At 43.9% G+C, this 21,260-nt stretch overlaps 2 protein-coding genes across 3 annotated transcripts in view; both read right to left on the bottom strand.

Annotated features, from left to right (window-relative positions):
* Positions 1 to 966: 966 nt before the first annotated feature.
* Positions 967 to 13,877, bottom strand: ING4 (inhibitor of growth family member 4). 2 transcript variants are annotated; one of them, XR_004747144.1, is made up of 9 exons: positions 13,742 to 13,877; positions 4,321 to 4,392; positions 3,758 to 3,924; positions 3,448 to 3,562; positions 3,018 to 3,126; positions 2,537 to 2,684; positions 2,075 to 2,136; positions 1,661 to 1,834; positions 967 to 1,567 (listed from the first exon to the last, which is right to left on the bottom strand). XR_004747144.1 is itself a non-coding variant. In XM_035314066.1 (8 exons), the coding sequence occupies exons 1-8, from the start codon at positions 13,776 to 13,778 to the stop codon at positions 1,795 to 1,797; spliced, it is 750 nt and encodes a 249-aa protein (XP_035169957.1). In that variant the 5' UTR covers positions 13,779 to 13,877; the 3' UTR covers positions 967 to 1,794. The 2 variants fall into 2 exon arrangements, 1 of the variants encoding a protein (XP_035169957.1); XM_035314066.1 differs by having other exon boundaries at positions 967 to 1,834.
* The window catches only part of ZNF384 (zinc finger protein 384), a 38,158-nt gene continuing 22,795 nt past the window's right edge, over positions 5,898 to 21,260 (bottom strand). The window contains exon 12 of the transcript XR_004747124.1: positions 5,898 to 5,909. The gene's annotated coding sequence lies outside the window, so the exon portion shown is untranslated. The remainder of the gene's footprint in view (positions 5,910 to 21,260) is intronic.

The raw sequence follows: 21,260 nt of genomic DNA, 5'->3' as shown, positions 1-21,260 counted from the left end.
TCACAGCATTTTTCTGTACAAGACAGGAACGCAAGCACCCTTTTCAAAGCAAAAGGAAAGAACGACCCAGTGCTAACTCACGAGAATAGGAGGCTTGGCACCAGCTTCTGAGCTGATGGCTCTGACAGGATCCCCATACAATTACATGGGGATAGTGTCACTCTCCAGCTACACAGCTGTCTGATTTAACGATGAACCCCTAAAATAGTTTCTGCTTTGTGACCACAGGAACAAAAATGATCCACCAATCCTCATAAAAGTTACTTACTGGAGGAAAGCATTTATTGTTTCATGTGAAAAGCGTAAATCCTCCTGAATAGCAAAGGAAAGGCAGGAAGAAAAACTCAGTCTCCAGGCCAAGCCAATGTAACAGACAAAGGTCAGCTTCAGTATGGATCATCTCCTCACAGTTACCTGCAGACACTAGAGAGAAGCACGTCTCCAGTAACAGTTTTGGAGCCTAATACTATTTTAGTAACAGCATCTGGAGTTTCTGGCAACAAGGTGATCTGAAGTGTAGGTGACTCACTGGGGAGCAAGTTAACAGGTATCTCAAAAACGTGTCCCTGTTCTTGTACGCACGTGTTTTGTCTTGATGGCTTACTCTCTCAGCTGTACTGCCCTACAGTCACAGTGAGGGTTGGTCTTCTATAACCTCCACCACTCTTGTTTGCGAGAGGCTAAGTGAAGAAAAAATGATCCAACAAAAATGTGAATGAACATCCCGTTGCATGGGGGGACATGACTAAACGGGCAGATGTTTTTCGCAGACACTAGAAAGCTACGTAATTCTTTGGTAAGTACACTGGGTACATTTTCAAGCCTGACTTACACAGCATGTCTATCTGTTCAGGATTATCACATGAAAAAAAGTTGTGCCACTGTGAAAAAGCAGAGCTGAGAGAGAAAAAAATAACTGAAGAGACCCATTGTTTACTTTGGAGGTGACAGCAAGGCAAACAGAGCATTTGTTCCAATGAACTTTATTTAATTCCGTATTATACAAGTGGGATTTGGATCCCAAATCTTCTCATCATGAACATAATGGAGAAGCTCCACTGCACAAAACGGAGGGAGAATTTTGCAGCCAGAGGACAAGCTAGATCAAATTGTTTCTTGCCATGCAGCCAGAAATTCTTCCTCCTTCATACAGCGTGCTTCAAAGGCCAGCAGGTTTACCCCAGGAGTAAAGGAGACAAAGCTCTAAACACCCCTCCTTCCTCCTCAACCCAACAAAAGAGGCAGCTCAATGCCAGACTGAGTAGTGGAATGATTAAAGATAAGGAGTACATTAGGTTTTCAGTCTCTCAACCAACCCACTAGATTAAGCAGTGGTCTGGTTACTCCCTCTCTCCTGAAAAAGATCCAGGAAAATCAAAGACCTAAAATACTGAAGACTTACCTCCTTTCCTTCCCCCATCCCATAGCCTTGTTCTCTAAGCAGAGAGTAGGCAATGAGCTCTGAGGAGGCTGAAGGAAAGCCAAGGAAAATCAGGGGCTACCTGAATCCCTGGGAATCTGGTGGCTACCCTGGTGCCCTCATTCATTCCCTTTGAGGTTCAGACACCTGTTTGGAATAGTACACAGAGAGGGCCTCCCTTAAGGATTTGGGAGCAACCAGGGGTACAGAACACAGAGGAACTGCCGTGAGGGTACACACCATTCCAGGGATAGCCGAAACCACAAACAGGGCAAGACTTCCCCCAGCCAAGGCCCCAGGGGCTGGGGGAGTTGGGACGAGGCCCTGGCAGGGGTAAGAGAGCTCCTGCAGCAGTGCTAAGGGCTCATGGGACTTTATTTCTTCTTCCTCTCCTGGGAACAGCGAGGGCAGAACCTGGTAGAAAGGGAAGTAAAAAAACAGCATTTATGACCTGATATACATATATAAATATACACAAAGATACAGCCTCAAAAGTTCTTTTCCAAGGTTTCAACCAAAGCCTTAATTCAAATTTTCCTTCTGAAGAGGACTTCTAAGTATGTATATATAATATCCTCCCTCTTGCCACCCAGGACCTCCCCTTGCCAGAGACCAATGGGCCCTCCAGGATGTTTGTTTTCAGCACTCACTCACCATTTTCCTCTTGGTTTTGTCGTCAGACCCACACAGGCAAAATGAAACCATTCAATGGAACACTGTTGGGGCAGAGAGCAGTCAGTTAAAGAGCAGTTTTCTATTGAAATCTTTGATTCTGGACTGCTGAAGTTTCCCAACATTTGATCACAAACTCCTACATCCCTAGCAGCAATGTTAATGGGATCAGTCAGGAAACAGGGATTCACACCCAACCTATACAATGCTAGTAAGCAGAATTCCCCTCCATGCTTGCTGAGGGTGGGGCCGAAAAAGCAGCCTGTGATTTCAGGAGAGAAAACTTGGAGAAAGTTGCACTTAACAGGCCACATCACTGCTCTTCCAAACTATCTGAAATAAGACCTCCTACTGTCACTGCTTGTGACATCAGCCCCCCCCTCGGCAGGACAAGACATTCTGTAGGAGACTCCTCCCCCATTTCCATCGTGCACAGGCTCTTACATCTGGGTTGTCGCAGCCAATCATCTCCCCATAGGAGACCTGGTGGCAGAGGCAGTAAGTAGGCTCATTGGGGTCCACAGGCATATCCAATACATCCGAAGGGTGCACATTCCCAAAAGTGACTGAAGGCATCCCGTATTCTGTGCTACTGCAGGAGAAAGGAGTAACCTAGGTCAGCAAATTAACTAGCATTGGTTCCCTTCGTGTCACCCATGACAATTCCCTCACTTCCCAGAGACAGCCACACCTCTTTTTTAAGCACGTACACCCACCTCCACCAATGTGACCTGCGTTCCCCTTCATGCCACACTCCCCTGAAACAAATAAAAGGCCTCTTTCCTGTTTCTTCCCAAACAGGGACAGAAGACACACAGCCTGGTCTGGGTGAGGATCAGATCCTTCACAGGGAAGTTTGGCTAGACCAAGGGAGGCCTGATTTGTAGTGCTGCTCCTCATTTCCCCAGATTTCTTAAATGCTTACGTGCGGACAAGCTTCAGTTTCTTTTGGGCAGTCTTTGGTGCCTCCTCATCAGAATTCTTCCCTTTAGAGCGAGCACGGGCAGCTTTCTTCTCTTTTTGGGCTCGGCCCTCTGGTAACAAGAGAAGAAGTTGTTGCATCTACCATCCCATCAAAACAGACGCCTGACAGTAACAACCTCTCCAGCACTAAAATGCACTCCTACTGTGGAGCGTACACTGGCTTTGGGCCATGCACCCCATCTTAGTTTTATCTAGTGGCCTTGCATATGCTCACACAAAAGAGCCCAGGACACCATCTTTTTACCTGTCCTTCAGATTCCAGCGTAACAGTCTTTGATCTGTACCACTCCAGTGCCTGCCTTCATCCCCACCACTTCCACAGTCACTTGGCTGCCTCCTGTATCAATCTGCAGCCCAGTGGTGGTACTCACTCTTCTTGCCCTTGCTGGAAGAGCTGTCATAGTCACTCGATTCTATCTGCTTCTCCTTCAGGTCTGCTTCAAAGCGAGCAAGGTCTGTGTCCAGCCGCCGGATGTGCTTATCAACCTGCAAAGATGACATTGACCAGGAATTACCAAAGGAAAGAGCCCAGGAGAGCAAAGAGGAGAGAGCACAGGGCTCGTGCTCAGGAGCAGAGAAGCAAGAGCGTGCGGGGCCTGGAAACGCGAGATCAGGGCCTTTCAGGACTGGGGTTTTAGTATAGCCTTTCATACAATAACCACTAGACACTTCCCTTCATACCATCTCGTAGGTCTGCATTGCCAGCTGAACCTTGTCATCCCCAAACTCCTTGCACTTCCCATAGGCCTCCTGGATTTGCTTGAGGAGCCCCAGTTTTTCCTCTGACGACAAAGTCCGCGCATTGCTGATATACTCCGTGGCCAACTTATCGATCTCCGACTTGAGGTCTGAAACAAGTTTAGCATTAATGCATAAATACACGTACATACACACTAGTGGAACAGGTTGCCCAGGGAGGTGGTGGAGTCACCATCTCTGGGGGTGTTTAAGGGAAGGCTGGACGTGGTGCTTAGGGACACGGTTTGGTGGGTGACATTGGTGGTAGGGGGATGGTTGGACAGGATGATTTTGGAGGTCTTTTTCAGCCTAGAATCATTCTACGGAATGATTCTGTTAGGAAAGACCATAACGTATAAGGATAGGAAAGACAGGTTAGGAAAAGATAAGGGCAGCTGCAGGTTTCCTTCCCTGCCCTGAGAACCCTGTGATAAAGGCAAAGTAAAGAAAAGCTGGCCAGGCTGCATGCTTTCTGTCTCATCACAGAAACCATCTCCAATGCTCACCTTCTGTTCTCTGATCCAAATCTCGCATGAGCTGGAAGTTTCTCTGCAATTCAAAAGGCAGGTTCTCAATACCTGCGGGGAAAGGAGAATACATGGAGAAGTCAGGTTCCTGTCTGCCATGTCAACGCAGGAACAAAGCTAACTCAGCTGATAACAACACGTACACCGGCCCAGTGACTCCCAGCATGCCTTCCTGGTTCACATTAGCATGCCTCTGTTTGCTGTCAGCCGTAAAGGAGACAGACTAGAAATACTTCATATATTTAATCCAGGAGCACAGTTCTATAGGATCATTTTAGTTAATGGAAGGCCGCCAGGCAGAAAGGCCTAAATTAGAAGAGCAGGAACACAAAACTTGTAATGCAGTCACTCTAATACAATGGATCCATCCAAGAACTCTCTTTGGTAATAACAAACAAATCAAACCAAAGCAGCACAACAGCTGGTAAACAATGCCGCCTCGTTATTCCTACACAAAGATGTCAAAACTAAAGTTGATCAAATGTTAATTCACTGAGAAGTGAATCAATCTTAGAGCACGCGTTTTAAAGACAGAGGTAGGAGACACTGCAGAGCCAAAGAACAACGCTGAGCTGGGATGGGAAGCAGTGCCACAGCAGTCTCATCCTCCCTGTCCCTTGTTCTGCCTCCTATGCCATAACCTCAGAGTATTCTGTCCAGCACCTGGAAGGATGCTATATATAACAAAGAACAAATGTTTCTCCAACTCTGAACGAGCAACGTGAAGCTGAGAGGCAATTAATTTTCAATGCACAATGCTACTCACCCCCTAGCCATCACCAGATGCTCAACTGACAGAGCTGATAAAAACAATTCTTATTTTCCCATGGCTGTCTAATCAAACTGAGGGCTACTATCACTGCACTAACCTGAAGTCCAAGCTCGGTTGTTGTCACCTTTATACCTGATAGGAAAAAAAATCTCTTGCAGGTATAAAATAAATGGGGGAGGTGAGGAGGAAGAGCTCTTTAGAAACACAACATAAGCATGTCTGCCTCCTGAACCCTCTCTGCAGCACACGCTGAATGTAAATGAAGGCGTCTCTACCCATAATCAAAACTAATACAATGGCCCCAGCAGTGGTCTCTGTTTTCACTGTCATATGCTTCTACACCAGAGACACTTCCTGAAAAACAAGAGATTTTTATTCTTGCTCAAGTACAACACGCAGGCCGTGAAAATTATTTCTACAAGAAGTAAAAGCAATTGTAGGCTTCGCTGGGCTTAGAAGATATTTAAACTTCTTTTTTCGCACAAACAGAATACAGCAAGTTACCTACAAAATCCTTGTAGGTAATTAAGCTATTGCCTCAACAGGTTTTTGTTGCCATTTCTACTGGAAGTATCTGAGAAATTTTCAGGTAGTAGGTGTCCTCAAGCTGTATGATCACAGAGCACATACACATCACTGCCCTGGGTTCAAGGTTAACAGTGCCAACAAAAAATTGAACAGTGCTGAACATAAAATTAGGAAGCCACAAAATGAAGGTTGTCTGAATATTCCTAAACTTGATTCTTCCTGTTGGCCTAGCATGACAGACTTTACACAAGGCTCAAGCAGCCCACAGCTGTTACTACATCCCTACAGCTCAAAAAACATCTCAAAAAAAAAAAAAGTGACACAACAGTGAAACATTGTTGCTTACAAAGGGAACTTAATGGCAGGGATGAAATTCAGCTCAGGTATCTTAATATCATTCCTTTTTCTTCTTGTAATCCCCATCCTCATTGACTCCAAACCTTTCAATTTGTGCAGAAATGAAACATGTTTCATGCAGCAGCACACTACTTTTCATTCCTCTCCTCTAGGAGAGGTGTCCTCTAGAAGAAATCAGTATTTGTTCTGGCATTGCACGCAGCGTGCCAAATATGCACCGAGTTTATTAATCCTGGACCATCACGACTTCTGAGTTCTTGACTTTGCAGTTTTTAGAAAAGATCTATGTAATTTCCTTTTTCTCCTCTAAAAAAAAGGAAGGTGGTCAAAGCACACATTCCATCGCATACATCGTTTTCCCTCGGCAGGGCTACAAACCGTTAGGTTCAGAGAACACCTGGGCTAGCACAAAAACCAGCAGGATGCTATTCTTTGGGCCGAACAACCCTAAATGAGGTTACGGCTAAGTTTCACAGCGATGTGCTAACAGCAGGAGAAATTTGGACAGGAATTTGCTTCCGTTACAGAACCTGAAAGGGACTGTGCTCTGCTTTTTTTTTTTTTCAGATGTTGCTGTGAAAATCCATCCCCAGCTGTCACGAACGCCATCATGTGCCCTCACCTGGAAAGCTTCTGTTCTACCTTTACCTCTACATCCTAGACAGAAAGCCTAACACGATAAAGCTGCAGCTGAACGAGTTTTAACCGAGCAGAGAACTATTTCTGTGGTAGTCAACTTACCTAAGTATGGGGGAGCTTTCTGATCCCTGCAGCTTAAACCAAAAGCTCCTCTTGACTCTTATAACGCAGAGCCCTTCATCACGCAGAATTTATCGCAGTGGTCCAAACACTTGCTGAAATTGTTTGGCCTATGTTGTGCTGTCCATAGTCCCATTAAAAAAATGAAATCCAAGATTTAAACCTTCCATTTCCTTTCTAACTAAACCAATGCCCTTTCCCTCTGTCTTTCCAAAAGGATTTGGTATTTCTGTAATTGCTTCCTCCTGTATTTCTCCCTCTCCCTTTACAGTGCATTTATGCTTTCTTCTCACAGTAAGATGCACCCAAGCTCTTCTTGACTAAATGCAGTATTTTACAACACCCAAGCAGTTCTCATATTCCGAAAGAGATCACAGGAAAAAGAAACTACTGTCTGTCAGAGAAAGCATAGTCAGGACACCCTAACACAAGCGGGTGCAGTCACTCTGTCACAGGCAATGATTTGACAGAAAGATAAGGAAAAGCAAAGGCCACAAACGGCAGAGCAGCAAGAGAGGAAGACAAGGATGGGGAAGATGTGCAGGGAAGGAAGTGCTGGCAGGACCAGCGGTTTGGCATGGACCGTCACAAACTCTACTGTGCTCATTTGCACAGATCACACAGAGCAACTTGCAGCCCCACTGTGCCCAATTCATTCCTGCCACAGCAAGGCCATCCTAGACATCAGCACGTCTGAGTTTTTGCCTCCCTCCCCCCTTTTTAAGCTTGTTTTCATTCCTTAACACAAGTTACAAGCCTCCTTTCCTCTCCCTGATTCTTATCCTTTCCCTGTCCTTCTTTCATCTTACTCTCCTCTTTCCCTGTCATTCCCCCTGCCATTCCCACTCTCCTTACCACATGCAGGCGTCCATAACCACGCTGTCTTTTCTCTTAAGAACCACGCAGACCCTCAGCCCTCCCCTCCCAGAATCAGAATCCATCACCATTCTCCTTCCCCCCAATTTTTTCAAACAACCAAATGTAGGGTGTCAGGGTAGACGACACATTTAAGCTCCAGCTGCAGAACTCAGGTGTTAATTCACACACACACACACAGAGCAAGCCCATGAGCCTGTGCAGCTACACAACCCGGTAAGTTTCATTATGCTTCACTCTCTCCTTGTATGTCTTTTAGCAGAGCTCAGTAATGGGTTTGTACTAAGACTGTCCAAATTCCTGAAGAGATCCATGGCACCAAGCACTGCACAAATACACGGTGACTTTCCCAAGGCGTCTGTTCAACTCCCAAGTCCGGGTGTATGACTACACTTATTAAAAAAATGTCGAGATACATTTTGAAACACAATCAGAGCCGCTTTATTAAACAATACAGATTTCAACAAATAGTTTGAACACCACATTGCTGAAGGTAATTAAGAAATCCTGCTTGTGACAGACTTGCACAACGGCAGGATAACTTCTCCGCCCTCCGGAATATAAGGCTGCCTGGGATCTCCCTGGGGAAGCACACAGGACTTTTTGGTATGCTGTGATTTAAGATTTTTGTAGCACTTTAAGTAAAGTGCAGATCAACTGTCCTATGGCAATCTTCAACTTCCTTGCTTCCTCATTAAGGGGAATGATGTCTTATATAACCCTCCATCCTTCCTTTTAGGCAATAAAACCCTTTTAATGTGCTGCTACTACTCTGTTCTGTGTTCTCAATTAATGCTCTTCCTACACATTTCATTGAAATTAGAGTATAATACACCTTCCTTCCTACTCACAGAGCTCGGCACATGCAGCCTGACCTGTAACGCCACCCTGCCCACCACCCCTGTAAGGAACAGTCCTACCCACGTGTTCACAAGCGGAGCGCTCGGGTGCGCAGTACAGCGAATTGCCCAAGGCCACCCGGGAATTCTGTGCCGTTATTGTCCCAGGCTCTGGGCCAGTGCACTGCGTGCCAGTCCACCGGGGTGCGTCTACAACAAGCACTGCCCAGAGAAACAGGTGTCAGAGAAAACGCAGAATGCTTTGTCTTGTAAAACCATTTTCTATCTACTCTGATGAAGACACCAGTCAACGACAAAATCTGTTCTAAACGAACTGGCCGTTAACAACAATAGATGTATTAGCATGGTGTGGGTTGTGCCAGTAGCTTTCACACGGAAACAAACGATGCCTATGAATCACCAAATCCCTTCCCTTTCATGAGATCTGTGATTTTCCATACATGTGTGCTGCATTAGATACAGCTAATCCAAAGTCTCGGGACGGTGAAAAGCATCTTCCAGTCTACGACACTGAAACAACGTTCAACAGAGAAGGAATGCATTAAGAGACTGCAAACCTGAAGTATGATGCAGGAAACTTGACAGGCAGGAACAGGAGAGCGTGGCCACATGCTACACTGGGGAGCAGACAAGGGACATTCCCATGCGGCTGCGAGTATGTTGCTACTGTTGCTCTGTGCTTCCATGGGAATAAGTTTTCTGGTATTGAAAAGCCCTGAACTGGTGCATCTCCATGGGCCAGCAGGATAGCAGGAACAAAGGAAACCTGATGCCTCCCTAACTGGGACTAAAATAATTAAAAAAGCACGCCCAAATGACTCCACAGTTAACTAACTCAGTGTTAACTTACCCACTGAGGACTCCTCAGCTAAGTGTGTAGTCTCCACTGTCCTCTTCAACGAGGAGGTACGTCCTAGTGTCTGCTCCTGAACAGGTCCTGACTGGTGGCCTCCAAAGCAACGTAACGAATAGCAAGCAGCCATCTGAGCAGACAGGCCAGCGACACTCTTCTACTTCTCAAACTCAATAAGGTTATTACCTCTGCTGATGACTCTCCCAAGTGTTTAGATCTAATTTAGACTAAATGTTGGCAGCACCTAGATGCCTAGAGGTGGGGAAGGCTGGACACATTTTTTATTGCTTTGTTACCATTCCTTACCCGCACTTTCTACTGACATTTCTTCAATAACAGACCAGCTTAACTATACTTTTAAGTGGAAATTTGAACTTCCTTCCAGTCCGGTGCACACCTCCCAACTGGAATGATAAAAGTTTCACATTCCCCAAGACAAATAAAGCAACAGCCTCATCAGTCCAGGCAGGACAACGTGGGGGACAAGGCTGGCCAGAACAAACAGGGAAGCCGACATTTGATCTTCCTGCTTCTCTAGTGAGAAAGCACACCCCCAGACACGACCCTTGCGTTCACCTCAGCTATCCGTGCAACTGGTCAGACATACCCTCAGAAGCAGGGCACAGGAAGGGGAGCGGTGAGGTCCGTTCATAGTAAATCGGACAGCTGAGGAGAGGTACGCTCCTCGGTTCTGGTGCTATACAAGACAGATTTGTGCGGTGTCACTGTGCATTCTTACTTTATTTTGATATCCTCTAAACGGATAAACAGGGATGCACTGACGTTAGAAAATGTGGTTGAACAGCAGCTCCCTCTGCTATAAAGCCAACCCCTACAACCGTGACAATTTCACAGGTGAGCAAAGACTCAAAGAAGGCTATTTGGGATTGCTCTCTAAATGTATAGACTTCAGTGATGCCTGGTGGTACAAAGCAGCTCCACAATCCTCTTGAAACATCTAACCGTGAAGAAAACGCACTGTTTGCATCTCATCTTCTAGAAGATCTGTATTAGTCACCTTTCCTTTCTCCCACTGAAAGCCTCCACTATGGTATTTATAAGCCTGTGAGAGTGCAAATACTGAACCAAACACAGTAACTCCAGTCTGAGCAAACACAAACTCCTCCAGAGAGCTCTCACGCGCATGCAACCACAAAATACCATGTTTTTCTTTCATCACATTCTTCCTCCATCCCTTTCCACATCTCTAATTCATTTGCATCCATAGTTTCCCCCTCCTAAAGTTGTGCTTTCTTGGCGTGAAGGAAAGCACTTCGTTGTCTTGCTTTTTCCCCTCAGAAGCAAGACATAAAATTGTTTTGAGCTGAGAAGGAGGACAATATTTGAAGAGCTGGAAAATTTTTATGCTTAACTTCAGTCACTAAGGAGAACTGAGGAAAAAGCCACGCAAATAAACAATCAAGAGTAGAACTGGAAAAAAGAAACATTCCTCCTCCTCCCCCTCCCTGAATTCCTTGGCTCAGTATTGTCGCTGAAGGGACAACCTCAGTATGAAGAAGGAAGGAAGGGGATCAGGGAAGACGAGACTGGGAGCTTCTCTGTGAGGAGGGTCAGCACTAAAGGAACATGCGTATTTTTTTGCTGCAAGAACACCTGCTGGGAGCAGAACACATTTCAGACAGATATACTTTGCAATTAATGGCTTAGAGCAAAGGCATGTCTAATCCTAGGTCTAAAACCAGTTTTAAATTACAGCAAGGACCTGCAAGCGACTAAAATACCAGAACTAAGACACCGAAAGACACTTTTTACTGAGAGATCTGTTGTTAACTTGGCTACTCCACAAAAATCTCCCGAGAAAAAACAAAACAACAACAACAACACACCAACCTTTAGAGGTCCAAATGAGAGGACTCGGGAAGCTACGAACTGAGATGCCTAAGGCCGTTTGCACAGCTTTGTCAAAGCCTTTGTGCGTTTTAACACACAGTTTTTAGTTACCTATCAAGACGAGATTTCCATACACAGCGTTTCTCACACCCCGTGACTCAAAGTTTTATTTTACCCTCTTTGCTCAATAGAGTCACACATACGCTACCCAAAATCCAACCTAAAAACTGACTCGAGAATCAGCTTTTCAAGGTGCTTGTTCTTTTGACATAGGAATGTTTTTCCCCAGCACAGCGGAATAGCCCACTTCCCTCACCAATAAAATGAATAACTGAGGTAAAGAGGTTAAGGGCAGCTCACTGCAAACACACCTCTTGAAATGTCAATGCTACAAATCCTCACTATTCAGAATTATCTGTTCAAAGCACGCTTTAGTTGCGACTCCGAGCGTTCTGCACATCTGCTCCTCTGACTACAAATTTTCACTCATTTTAAGGGCAGCACAAGCTGTTTGGAGACAACCTGTAAAAAGTGTGTCCTACAAGGAAACATAAACATCAATCAAACTCACTCTGTCAGGGTGGTATTCAGAATGAAACCACCTTTTTTCTTCCTCCAATCCTCACTTAATTCATTATACACCCTCCTTTCTTCAAGCGTTTGAAGAGGCCCTACAAGCAAACTGCCCTCTTTGATCACACGCTCCTCATTCATCCCCGAACAGATCCAGCCAGTGAACGACATGAAAGGGAAATGCTGTGGGAGGGAAAAAAAATATCAACTGAAAACCATGTCTACATTAGAGGCGAAAAGAACACTAAAAGAGTTCCAATGCAACATATTATTTTTCAATGATTGAACTGCAACTTGCATCAAATACTTGACGTGGTATCAGAAAGGCCTTTCGGTGCGTTACAGAGAACTACCAGCATTGCTCATGCAAATCACACATGAAGCAGTTCTTGGTCCACCAAAAAAAAAAAGTCACTTGTAAGTGAGATACCGGCTGGAAGAGCAAACATGAAAGAAACCGACCACCAGGACAGCACGATACAGCCTGACTGCAAAAAGGTATGTTCCATCCAGCCTTATTTATGGTAATACGTTTAGAAATGAGCAATATAAATGGATAAAGGATGCCTGTCCATATCTCTAAGGAACAGAAAGACTTGAATATCAAGGTAGATAATTACCTGAAAATAATTAGAAAATGGAGAAATACGTTATCACAAGCAATCTTTTTTTTCCTAAGGTACCAGAAAGAAAGTTAGGATTTAATTAATTAGAATCTACACAAGGAAGAAACTTTTAATAAGGGGACACTTCAACACAACAGGTAAAAGGCTTAGGTGCAATGACTGAACATTGGAATTGTGAAAATTGGCTGCAGACACGTCATCAAATTGTGACGGGAAAGCCTATCAGCAAACTAGCTCACTGAGACTGAGATGGATTCTCTTCAACTCCACGTATTAACATGCATATAAAATGCCTTTCTACGAGAAACTCTAATTTGAGCACAGCAATTACAGTTAGCTAACAAAGGGAAGCGATGTTGTATATGAGATAGGGGATACCAGATTAAAATCAAAAAAAGGCAAAGGCACTGTAGCGAATGCAGTTTTGCTCTTCCCAACAGTTTTGTAGCCAGATATTTTACGTACGACACACCTTAAAAAAATGACACCACCACCATATTAATATCCACCTTCAACAAGGTGAGAATAACTCAATCGCAGGACCACACATCTCAGCTGAGACAAAATATATTGTTCTCTGTAATTTTCTCTGCAAGTATCCGTTCTAGAGGGGAACAGAGGAGTTTCCATGGAGTTCATGGATTTTAGCTAACAGTAACAATGACGTCCAGAAGATGGACATCCAGAACCAGAGCACTCTCTAGCCACCAAGATAACCTACAGATTCTTTTATCTCTGCCTTAATGTCTACCCTGTCTCTCTACACTCAGTACTGCTTCTTCCTCATCTCCGTCTACTGGCTTCAAATCCCAGTCTTTTGCTCTTTTATCTTTGCAGCCCTTCCAAATATACACTTGTGCTCTACCTAGTAAGGAAACACTGCGTTCCCCCCACGGACTAACGCCTTGTCCACCTCGTTCTTTCACCTCTTGTCTAGCCCTCATCCTTCAGGTACCTTTTCATCCTCATCCAACTTTTCCACCTGCCTTTTGCACCCTCTGCACCGACCCTAGGTCAATATTCTTGCCCGTTCACTCCCTGTGCCTTTTCGGCTTTTGTGGCAAAGCATCACTAATTATGGTTCTTGAACTTTTTAAATTCTTTTAACCTTTCTTAACAGGTTTCCCTTCCTAACGACACGGGCCAGGCCAGCCCAGGCCGAGAGCCGCCGGGCAGGCTGCCGGCCGCGGGGCTCGCAGCAGGCCCGCGCGCCCCGGGCTCGGTCAGCCCCCGGGCAGGGCCCGCCCGCCGCACGGCCCGTCCCCGGGACGCGGTGTGTGGGTGCGGGCAGGCCGGCCCCGGGCCCTCCTCCTCCTCGCCCTCGCCCGGCCGCGGCGGCGCTTACTGTCCAGGTAGTGCTCCAGGTACATCCCCGCCGCCATCTTGCGCCCCGCACACACGGCCGCTTCCGGCAGCCGGCTGGCCCCCGCCGGAAGCGGCCCTTGCCCGGCTCGCGAAGCCGCTTCCGCCCTGACTCCGCGACGCTTGCGCTTGGCGCCCGCCGCCATTTTGGGCCCTGAGGGGCGGCGCGTTGGGGCTGTGGGAGGGCGAATTCCGGCGTCCTTCACCTCCCGGCTTCAGAGAATTGCCAGCAGGCTGGCTGGGCGCTCCTGGTGGATAGTCTGGGTTAAGGAGGTGCTGCGAGTTCCTTATAGCACTGTATGTTTCCATTCACCGTGTTATTTGCCAGCTGTGACGACCTGCTGCTGTGTTATAAACAGAAGTGGTCGTTGTGGTAAGGTGATTGTGGTACAGACTCAACGTACCTAACAGACCAATAAAGCCATGAAGCGAAGCTCAATGTGTAACGTGCTGTTTTTTTTCTCCATCTTGACAGAACCACTTTCACAACCATAAACCACACATGGCTTCTAGACCAGAGATGTGCTTGCTGCAGACCTCAGGAACCCATCCCAAAGCTGCCCTTCGCTAGCGGCTGTACACATAAGAAGGTGTCTCAGGTCACAAATTTGATTATAAATACATTGAGACAATTATCTTCTTCTGGCCCTTAGGACCTGAATTCAGGATTGCTGTTCAGGAGGTCAGGGTTAATTTTGCATAACCATAATGCTTAGGAGACACCGAGTTTGTATTTGGTAAATGTTAAACTTCATCTGCATTTCTGCTGCCCACTCACTCACCTGTGCTGCTTTTTTTTTCCCCTGACTCTCCCCGCAGACTGTATAATAACAGTCATTGCTCAGGATACCTTGTTGCTAGATACTGTCCATGAGAAAAACTGACCAGGCTTGTTTCTTCTTGTTCCTCCTACAAGTTCTCCAACCTGCAACCCAAGTCTGAAAAGCTGTGATGAGAAATGAACTGCAACTGTTTGAATTACTGACCATTTTGCTGATACACTGTTTGGTTAATTCACAGATCCTCTGTGTTCTGAAGATGCAAATAGTCCTGATAGAATCTTAGAATCGTTAAGGATGGAAAAGACCTCCCAGATCATCTGCTCCAACCATCCCCCTACCACCAATGTAACCCACTAAACCATGTCCCTACGCACCACATCCAACCTTGCCTTGAACACCCCCAGGGACGGTGACTCCATCTCCCTGGGCAACCCGTCCCAATGCCTGACTGCTCTTTCTGACAAGAAATGTCTCCTCATTTCCAACCTGAACCTCCCCTGGTGCAACTTAAGGCCATTCCCTCTAGTCCTGTCACTAGTTATCTGTGAGAAGAGGCTGACTCCCAGCTCCCCACAATTTCCTTTCAGGTAGTTGTAGATGCAATGAGGTTTCCCCTGAGCCTCCTCTTCTCTAGACTAAACAACCCCAGTTCCCTCAGCCACTCCTCATAGGACTTGTGTCCCAGGCCCTTCACCAGCTTCGTAGCCCTTCTCTGGACATGCTCCAGGGCCTCAATATCTTTCCTGTAGTGAGGTGCCCAAAGCTGAACACAGCACTCGAGGTGCGGCCTCACCAGAGCCAAGTACAGGGGGACAATCACCTCCCTGGTCCTGCTGGCTACACTATTCCTGATACAGGCCAGGATGCCGTTGGCCTTCTTGGCTATCTGGGCACACTGCCAGCTCATGTTAAGGTGACCATTAACTAACATCCCCAGATCTTATTCCTCTGCACAGCTTTCCAGACACTTGCCCCAAGCCTGTAGTGTTGCATGGGGTAATTAAAGTCATTAAAGTTACTCAATGTTTTTAATTATTCAAAAAACTTTCTTGCTCTTTAGTTCTGTTGCAAAGGAGTTGTTTTCAGTTAAGCTAAACATTATTGTTAAACATCGCTTTGTTTTTAAAGTACTTTAAAATTGTGTAAATTGCCTTACACTCCTTAATTAAGAAGGATGTGGCTGTTACTTAGAAAGTCTACATCCTCTGCCCTGTCACAACACTAAACCAGGCAATCCCAAATGCATTGTGTTTGGAGCTACTGTGCTGAATGGAGCTGATCTTAAGAAACAGGCATTCTTAGACATCACTCATTTGGGTTAAGAGACTACCTGGGAATCTCAGTTTATCCTCTGGGTCAAGGCTAGGGAGGTGTCAAATCACTGGACCAATGAAATGGAAAGAGAAAACCTCTCTGGCTTTGTTGCAGCTGCTGAAAGAAAAGAAATGGAAAATAGATCCTTGCCTAAAATCTTAGGTAAACCTTAGCAAAGCACACAAATTAATTTTAACCTTATTAACTACCTCTGTGAAGTTGGAATCAGATGGGAGAGGGAGGTGGGTTTTTTGTTTGTTTTTTCAATATAACCGTGTGGCATCTGGCCAATAGAAACAGTTTCAGGAAAAGCTAGTTCCTGAGCTCTGAATCTAGAAGTTTGCTTTTATTTTATCTTGCTTTAAAAAGCTGAGGCACTGAGGTTCATGTAGAAGCGTATCTCCCAGGGTTCCAGAAGCAACCCGATCGGCAGATGAGGTGTTAACACTGCAGGTATTTGGTGAGAGGCATGATATTTTTAAATGCTTCTACAGGTGAAAGCTGTAGCACTGATGCAGGAAGATGCTTCCTCAACTGGAACATGCTCCGGAGGCATGTGACTACATCTAGTCCCATCCAGCCTGGTACATTGATAATCATGTAAGTACTGTAGTAACAGAGCCACATCTGCTTAACTCCAAGGGTTATTTCCACCCCCACAGGAGTTTGCTACTTCAATTACATCATATTGCTAGGTGATAAATACCTCCCGGTTTGACGCAGGACCTGACTGATCAGTGAGTGGAAGGCCTGTGCATCCCTTGGAGGGAAACTAAACAGCCTACTGAAGTAGTCTAGACTAGGTTCTCAGCCTTTATTGATCTACAGATGCCTGTGTATTTTCCCTTGGAAATGTGAACATCTGCATAAAATTTAAGCCTCCAGCTTTTCAGTTACCTTGCAAGTGTTCTTCACGGACCACAAGGTAGTCAGTACTTGAGAGGGATTGTTACACATACCGCAGCAGTACGCCTACAACTCCAAAGTTTCTTGTTTAGTTCCCTTTTTGCTGCAGAGGCACACATTCAACTCTTCTCCCTTTTTTACATTCTCGGTTCAGAGGTCCCTGCTCTGCATTTCCTTCTCTTCAGAAAAGAGTAGATGTACCCACACTTCATTCTCACAAACATCAGTTGAACTGGAGCACCTGCCCCCAAGGTGGTAAATCAGCTTTACATATGAAAGAGGATGCCAAATGCCCCGTGTTATAGCTGTGTGCGTGTTCCAAAAACATATCCTAATTGAGCAGCAAAACTAGGCATAGACTCTAGTTCTTTGGTGTCATGATTTCTTTTCTTGCAGTTTTTTTTTTTTTTTTTTTCCATTCATTACACAGACACTACATGAAATCGAAATGTTTGTTGGACCAAGTCACTACATCTCTCTAGTACTTCGGTGTCCTATACAGAAACAAGAAACCATGCACACAAATTTAATCTGTTGTACCTGGAATGACGATTGAACAGGTACCTATCATGTAGTTAATGAAATGTACAGAGCGATTTCATTCTACGTTCTGAAACTGTACTAGTAAACTTGGGCATCGTTCAGGTACATCACCTGCAAAATATTAGAAGAAAATCCTAGACATGATATATAACCTTTAGTTGATACAAAGATGATAAAATAATAAAAATATAGAAGACAGGCAGGATCTCAATTATATTCTATATTATGAAGAAAGATGGAAGATGTAGACAAATCTGTGAAGTAATGAAAGATTACCAATTGTCAATGATATTTAGGAAGATGTTTAGTTCTACCCATCTACCCATAAAATATCCTAGAAGTTGCATAGCTAGAAGCTCACAATCAAGATTTAAAAGAATTATCTGGCAAGCAGATGGAAACAATGGGCTTTCCTTTCAGAAGAACTTTGGAGTTTGAATGCATTCCAGAAGACAAGTAAATACTTTCATTTAAAAATATTCATTGAAAAAGTAAGGGGGATTATCCAGGTTGCTATAAGCCAGTTAACCTGACACTGATTTGGCAAAATCAGAGTGCAATCAATTTGGGTTACACTCAGCCAGAAAAGGAAACAATGTTATTTGATCTAATTTAATGAAAAAGATTTAATTAAAAGAATTACGTATTCTTTTATGGCCATATAAATTTGGTGGTTCAAAATAACTGTCTAGGAATAATGTAGCAAGACTTGCAACTAAATACCGCACAGCCTGGCTGTTCATAAGGGAAAATGAAAGGCAATAGGTAAGTGGTGCATGATGGAGACAAGCCTCACCGTGAGACACCTAAACCAGCTTGACTTAATTTAGCTGTTTGGAAAAATGAATACAGTGGCTTGATCATGGTCTGTAACTCATTACAAAAGAAAAAGATTTCTGACAGCAGAAGACTTGAATGTACTGAACACAGGCATAACAAGACCCTATGAAGTTAAAAAAATAAAACAGAACGGTAGTTTTAATGGCAGTGATAACCAACAAAAAAATACTAAGGGACATGGTTGATTAAACGTAAGTCTTTAAATTATGAAAAGTCTTAAATCTTTCTTGAAGATTTAACTGAATGGTAGAGCAGCAATACTATCATTAGTCACAGCTGAGGTTCAGTTACTGTTTTGTGGGTGAATTTTCTAAATGATTTCCAGCCTACGTGATGTTTCCTTTTAAAGCAGTGATAATTTGCAAAATCCAGCTTAGAACTGACAATGGATTCAGTAAAGACAAGAAGAAAAAGTGCTACTGCCTTCCAGCAAAGACTCAAGATGCAGCCTAACACAGAACTCCAGGGTCAACATAAGGTCTGGGGGTACAGACACACAGGAACAAATGGATGGGCATCACAAAGAAAATGCATAGTTAAAGAACTCAGGGCATTGAAGAGAAAGTAAAGAGAATATTCCATTCTTGTGAGTGGAAGTTAAATAATTGAACTGTTGTCAGCTTGAGTGTACAAAGCTGAAAAGCTGCAGACTGGGGAACCTGCAGCTTCATCTCAGTAGGGGATAATTTTGTGTGGACGTTATACTTTGCATGCTGCAGGTAGTAACCATACTTTTAAAATCACCTCAAGTACTTTCTATGTGTTAAATAGCCTCAGAAATTCAGAGAGGAAGACCTGATACAAACTCGAGTATATGATAAAGATAATGAGAATAAGGTATGTTCAATTATTTCTACACCACCAACAGGAGCCTGGGTAAACAGAGACATAAGAATTTTTCATTGATGAGAGAAAAAAAAAAAAAAAAGGAATCCCGGAATAAAGTGGCACTTCTGAAACTTGATGGGAAAGTCCCTTAATAAAAATCATTGGTTTCTTCCTGGGCAATAGTAAAAGTTACAGGAACAGCGGCAAACTGCACAAACACAAGCAATATCTTTGAAATAACTGGTAACAAAAGAATCGTACAGCCTTAAATACATATAGATCCCCATGCTTGGTAACAGATTCCAAGAAGGGGAAGGATAGAAGACATTAGGAAACAACACATCAAACAAGGTAAGGTGATTTCAAACACCTTTAACACGTTAAAAATAATAATAATAAAAAAAAAAACACTGCAAGGAATTGTAACTTGCAAGACACTCCCCAAGGAATCCAGCCAGTCAGCAAAATATACTTCCAATTTTCAAAACTAGTTTTCTTAGTACAAGACACTGCACCCAAAACAGGTCAACTTTTCAGACTTCGAGGTGATGCATACAAGACAAGATAAAAACATGATTGGAAACTGGCAGCTTTGTCCTGTTCCTACTGAATATGGGCATGCGGAGGAGAGCCACAAGCAGTAATAAACCTATCCAGAGTCTGTGCTTCTCAAAACCAATTTCCAAAGTGAGCAAAACTTTAAACTGAGTTGTCCATAAGAAGAAAAAAAAAAAGTAAAACGGAAAAATGTGAATGAAACTGTTAAGAAAAATTTATTATATGGCCAAAAAAGCTCCAATTCCACAATCAAGGAAGAGGGGGAAACTGGGTAAAAGCTTGTCCTGGGTTCAGTGAGAAAGTCTGTCAGCAAGAAGAAACAATTTAAAAAGAGAGAGAAAAGGCCAAAATATAACGCATTGAAAAGGGGAAGGCCAGACAGCAACTGACATAAATTAGGCATTATTAAATAGAGAAAACCGGTAAGGAAAGCTCTGCAGCTAGCAAAACTACAGATAATACGGATTTTGGAACTTTCATTCATTTTTTTTAAATAAAAAGTAATCAAATATTACTAATAGTACTGATCCATGCTAAATAAAAATGATTAAATTGCCAGCGACACAGAACAAGGACAATCAGTCAAAGAAATATTTCTAATCCCATATTCAGAAAGAAACAGAATGTGGCAGTAGTACGAAAATAGCAACTTCTCTCCAGTACCGTAGTATCAAAGTAGGAAGTTAGACAACATCTGCCGGGGACATACATGTTCAAGTCAGCAAACAAGCAGGAGTCTTTCCAGTTGACTACCAAGCTCTCTAGCCCATTGATTCTAATTTTCATTAAACTCGGGATATTAGAGAAATACTGTAAGACATTCAATGACAGCATTCCCAAAAGGCAAATGAAATGATTCAATGTCAAAATTAGTCTGAGGCAAAATAATGGAAGAGCTGCTGAGATGAAGAATGAGTGAATGAAGAATAAAACCTATAATCCAAAGGTTTATGGAATATAGATTTTGTAGAGGAGAAAAAGAAAAAAAAAAAAGCCTAATTTCATTTGTTGAAGACATCATTATACATTTGGTTTAACAAAGGGGACTGCATAGGTGCAACATACTTAAATTTTTGTAAGGCATTGACCTAGCACCGTAAGTCAAAAAGATTTATTGTACATAATCACACACTAAGAAGATTAAGAAATGACTACTAGCCTGCAAGTCTCAAAAAGAAGCTAATAAAAAGTTGCACTGAATGACGCTTTTCAAGTTAGTGTAGGTCAGATGCAATATAGCATTTTCCACCTGGATCAGAAAGTAAAAAGTAACAACTGATACAGTTCGTGGTTGACAAAACTGACAAAGTGGTGCATAACCTGGACCATCAGCAAGCTAGGTCTGTTCATACACAATGGACTCTGATATAGACTCACATGAAGTAACCAGGAAGTAAGAACTCGCCTGCAGAAAGGGGAAAAACACTACCATGGAAAGCTGAGGCTTGAGATGATCCAGGAGTCACACCCGATAAGCAGCCCATGTGAGCTCCAGTAAAACGCTGCAAGAAACGGGCAAATGCAATCCTCTGCAGACTTAAGGCAAAGGGCAGGGCAACCTTGTCCATGGCAATGGGGCTTCAACGCTTAATTCTGAAATGAACGCGTCTACAGGATATTGAAGAATTTGCCAAGATGTAGGAATAAAAGACGAGAATAATTCGCAGGCTGGAGGAAATCCCTTACAGTGGAAGACTGAAGGAGTTTCATCTGTTTAGCTTGTCAAAAAGT

Source organism: Oxyura jamaicensis, chromosome 1 (genome assembly GCF_011077185.1).
Source record: "Oxyura jamaicensis isolate SHBP4307 breed ruddy duck chromosome 1, BPBGC_Ojam_1.0, whole genome shotgun sequence".
In the NCBI taxonomy this organism is placed as follows: Eukaryota; Metazoa; Chordata; class Aves; order Anseriformes; family Anatidae; genus Oxyura; species Oxyura jamaicensis.
Note: the sequence above shows the minus strand (reverse complement) of the source record. Positions and strands in the feature narration are given on the sequence as shown.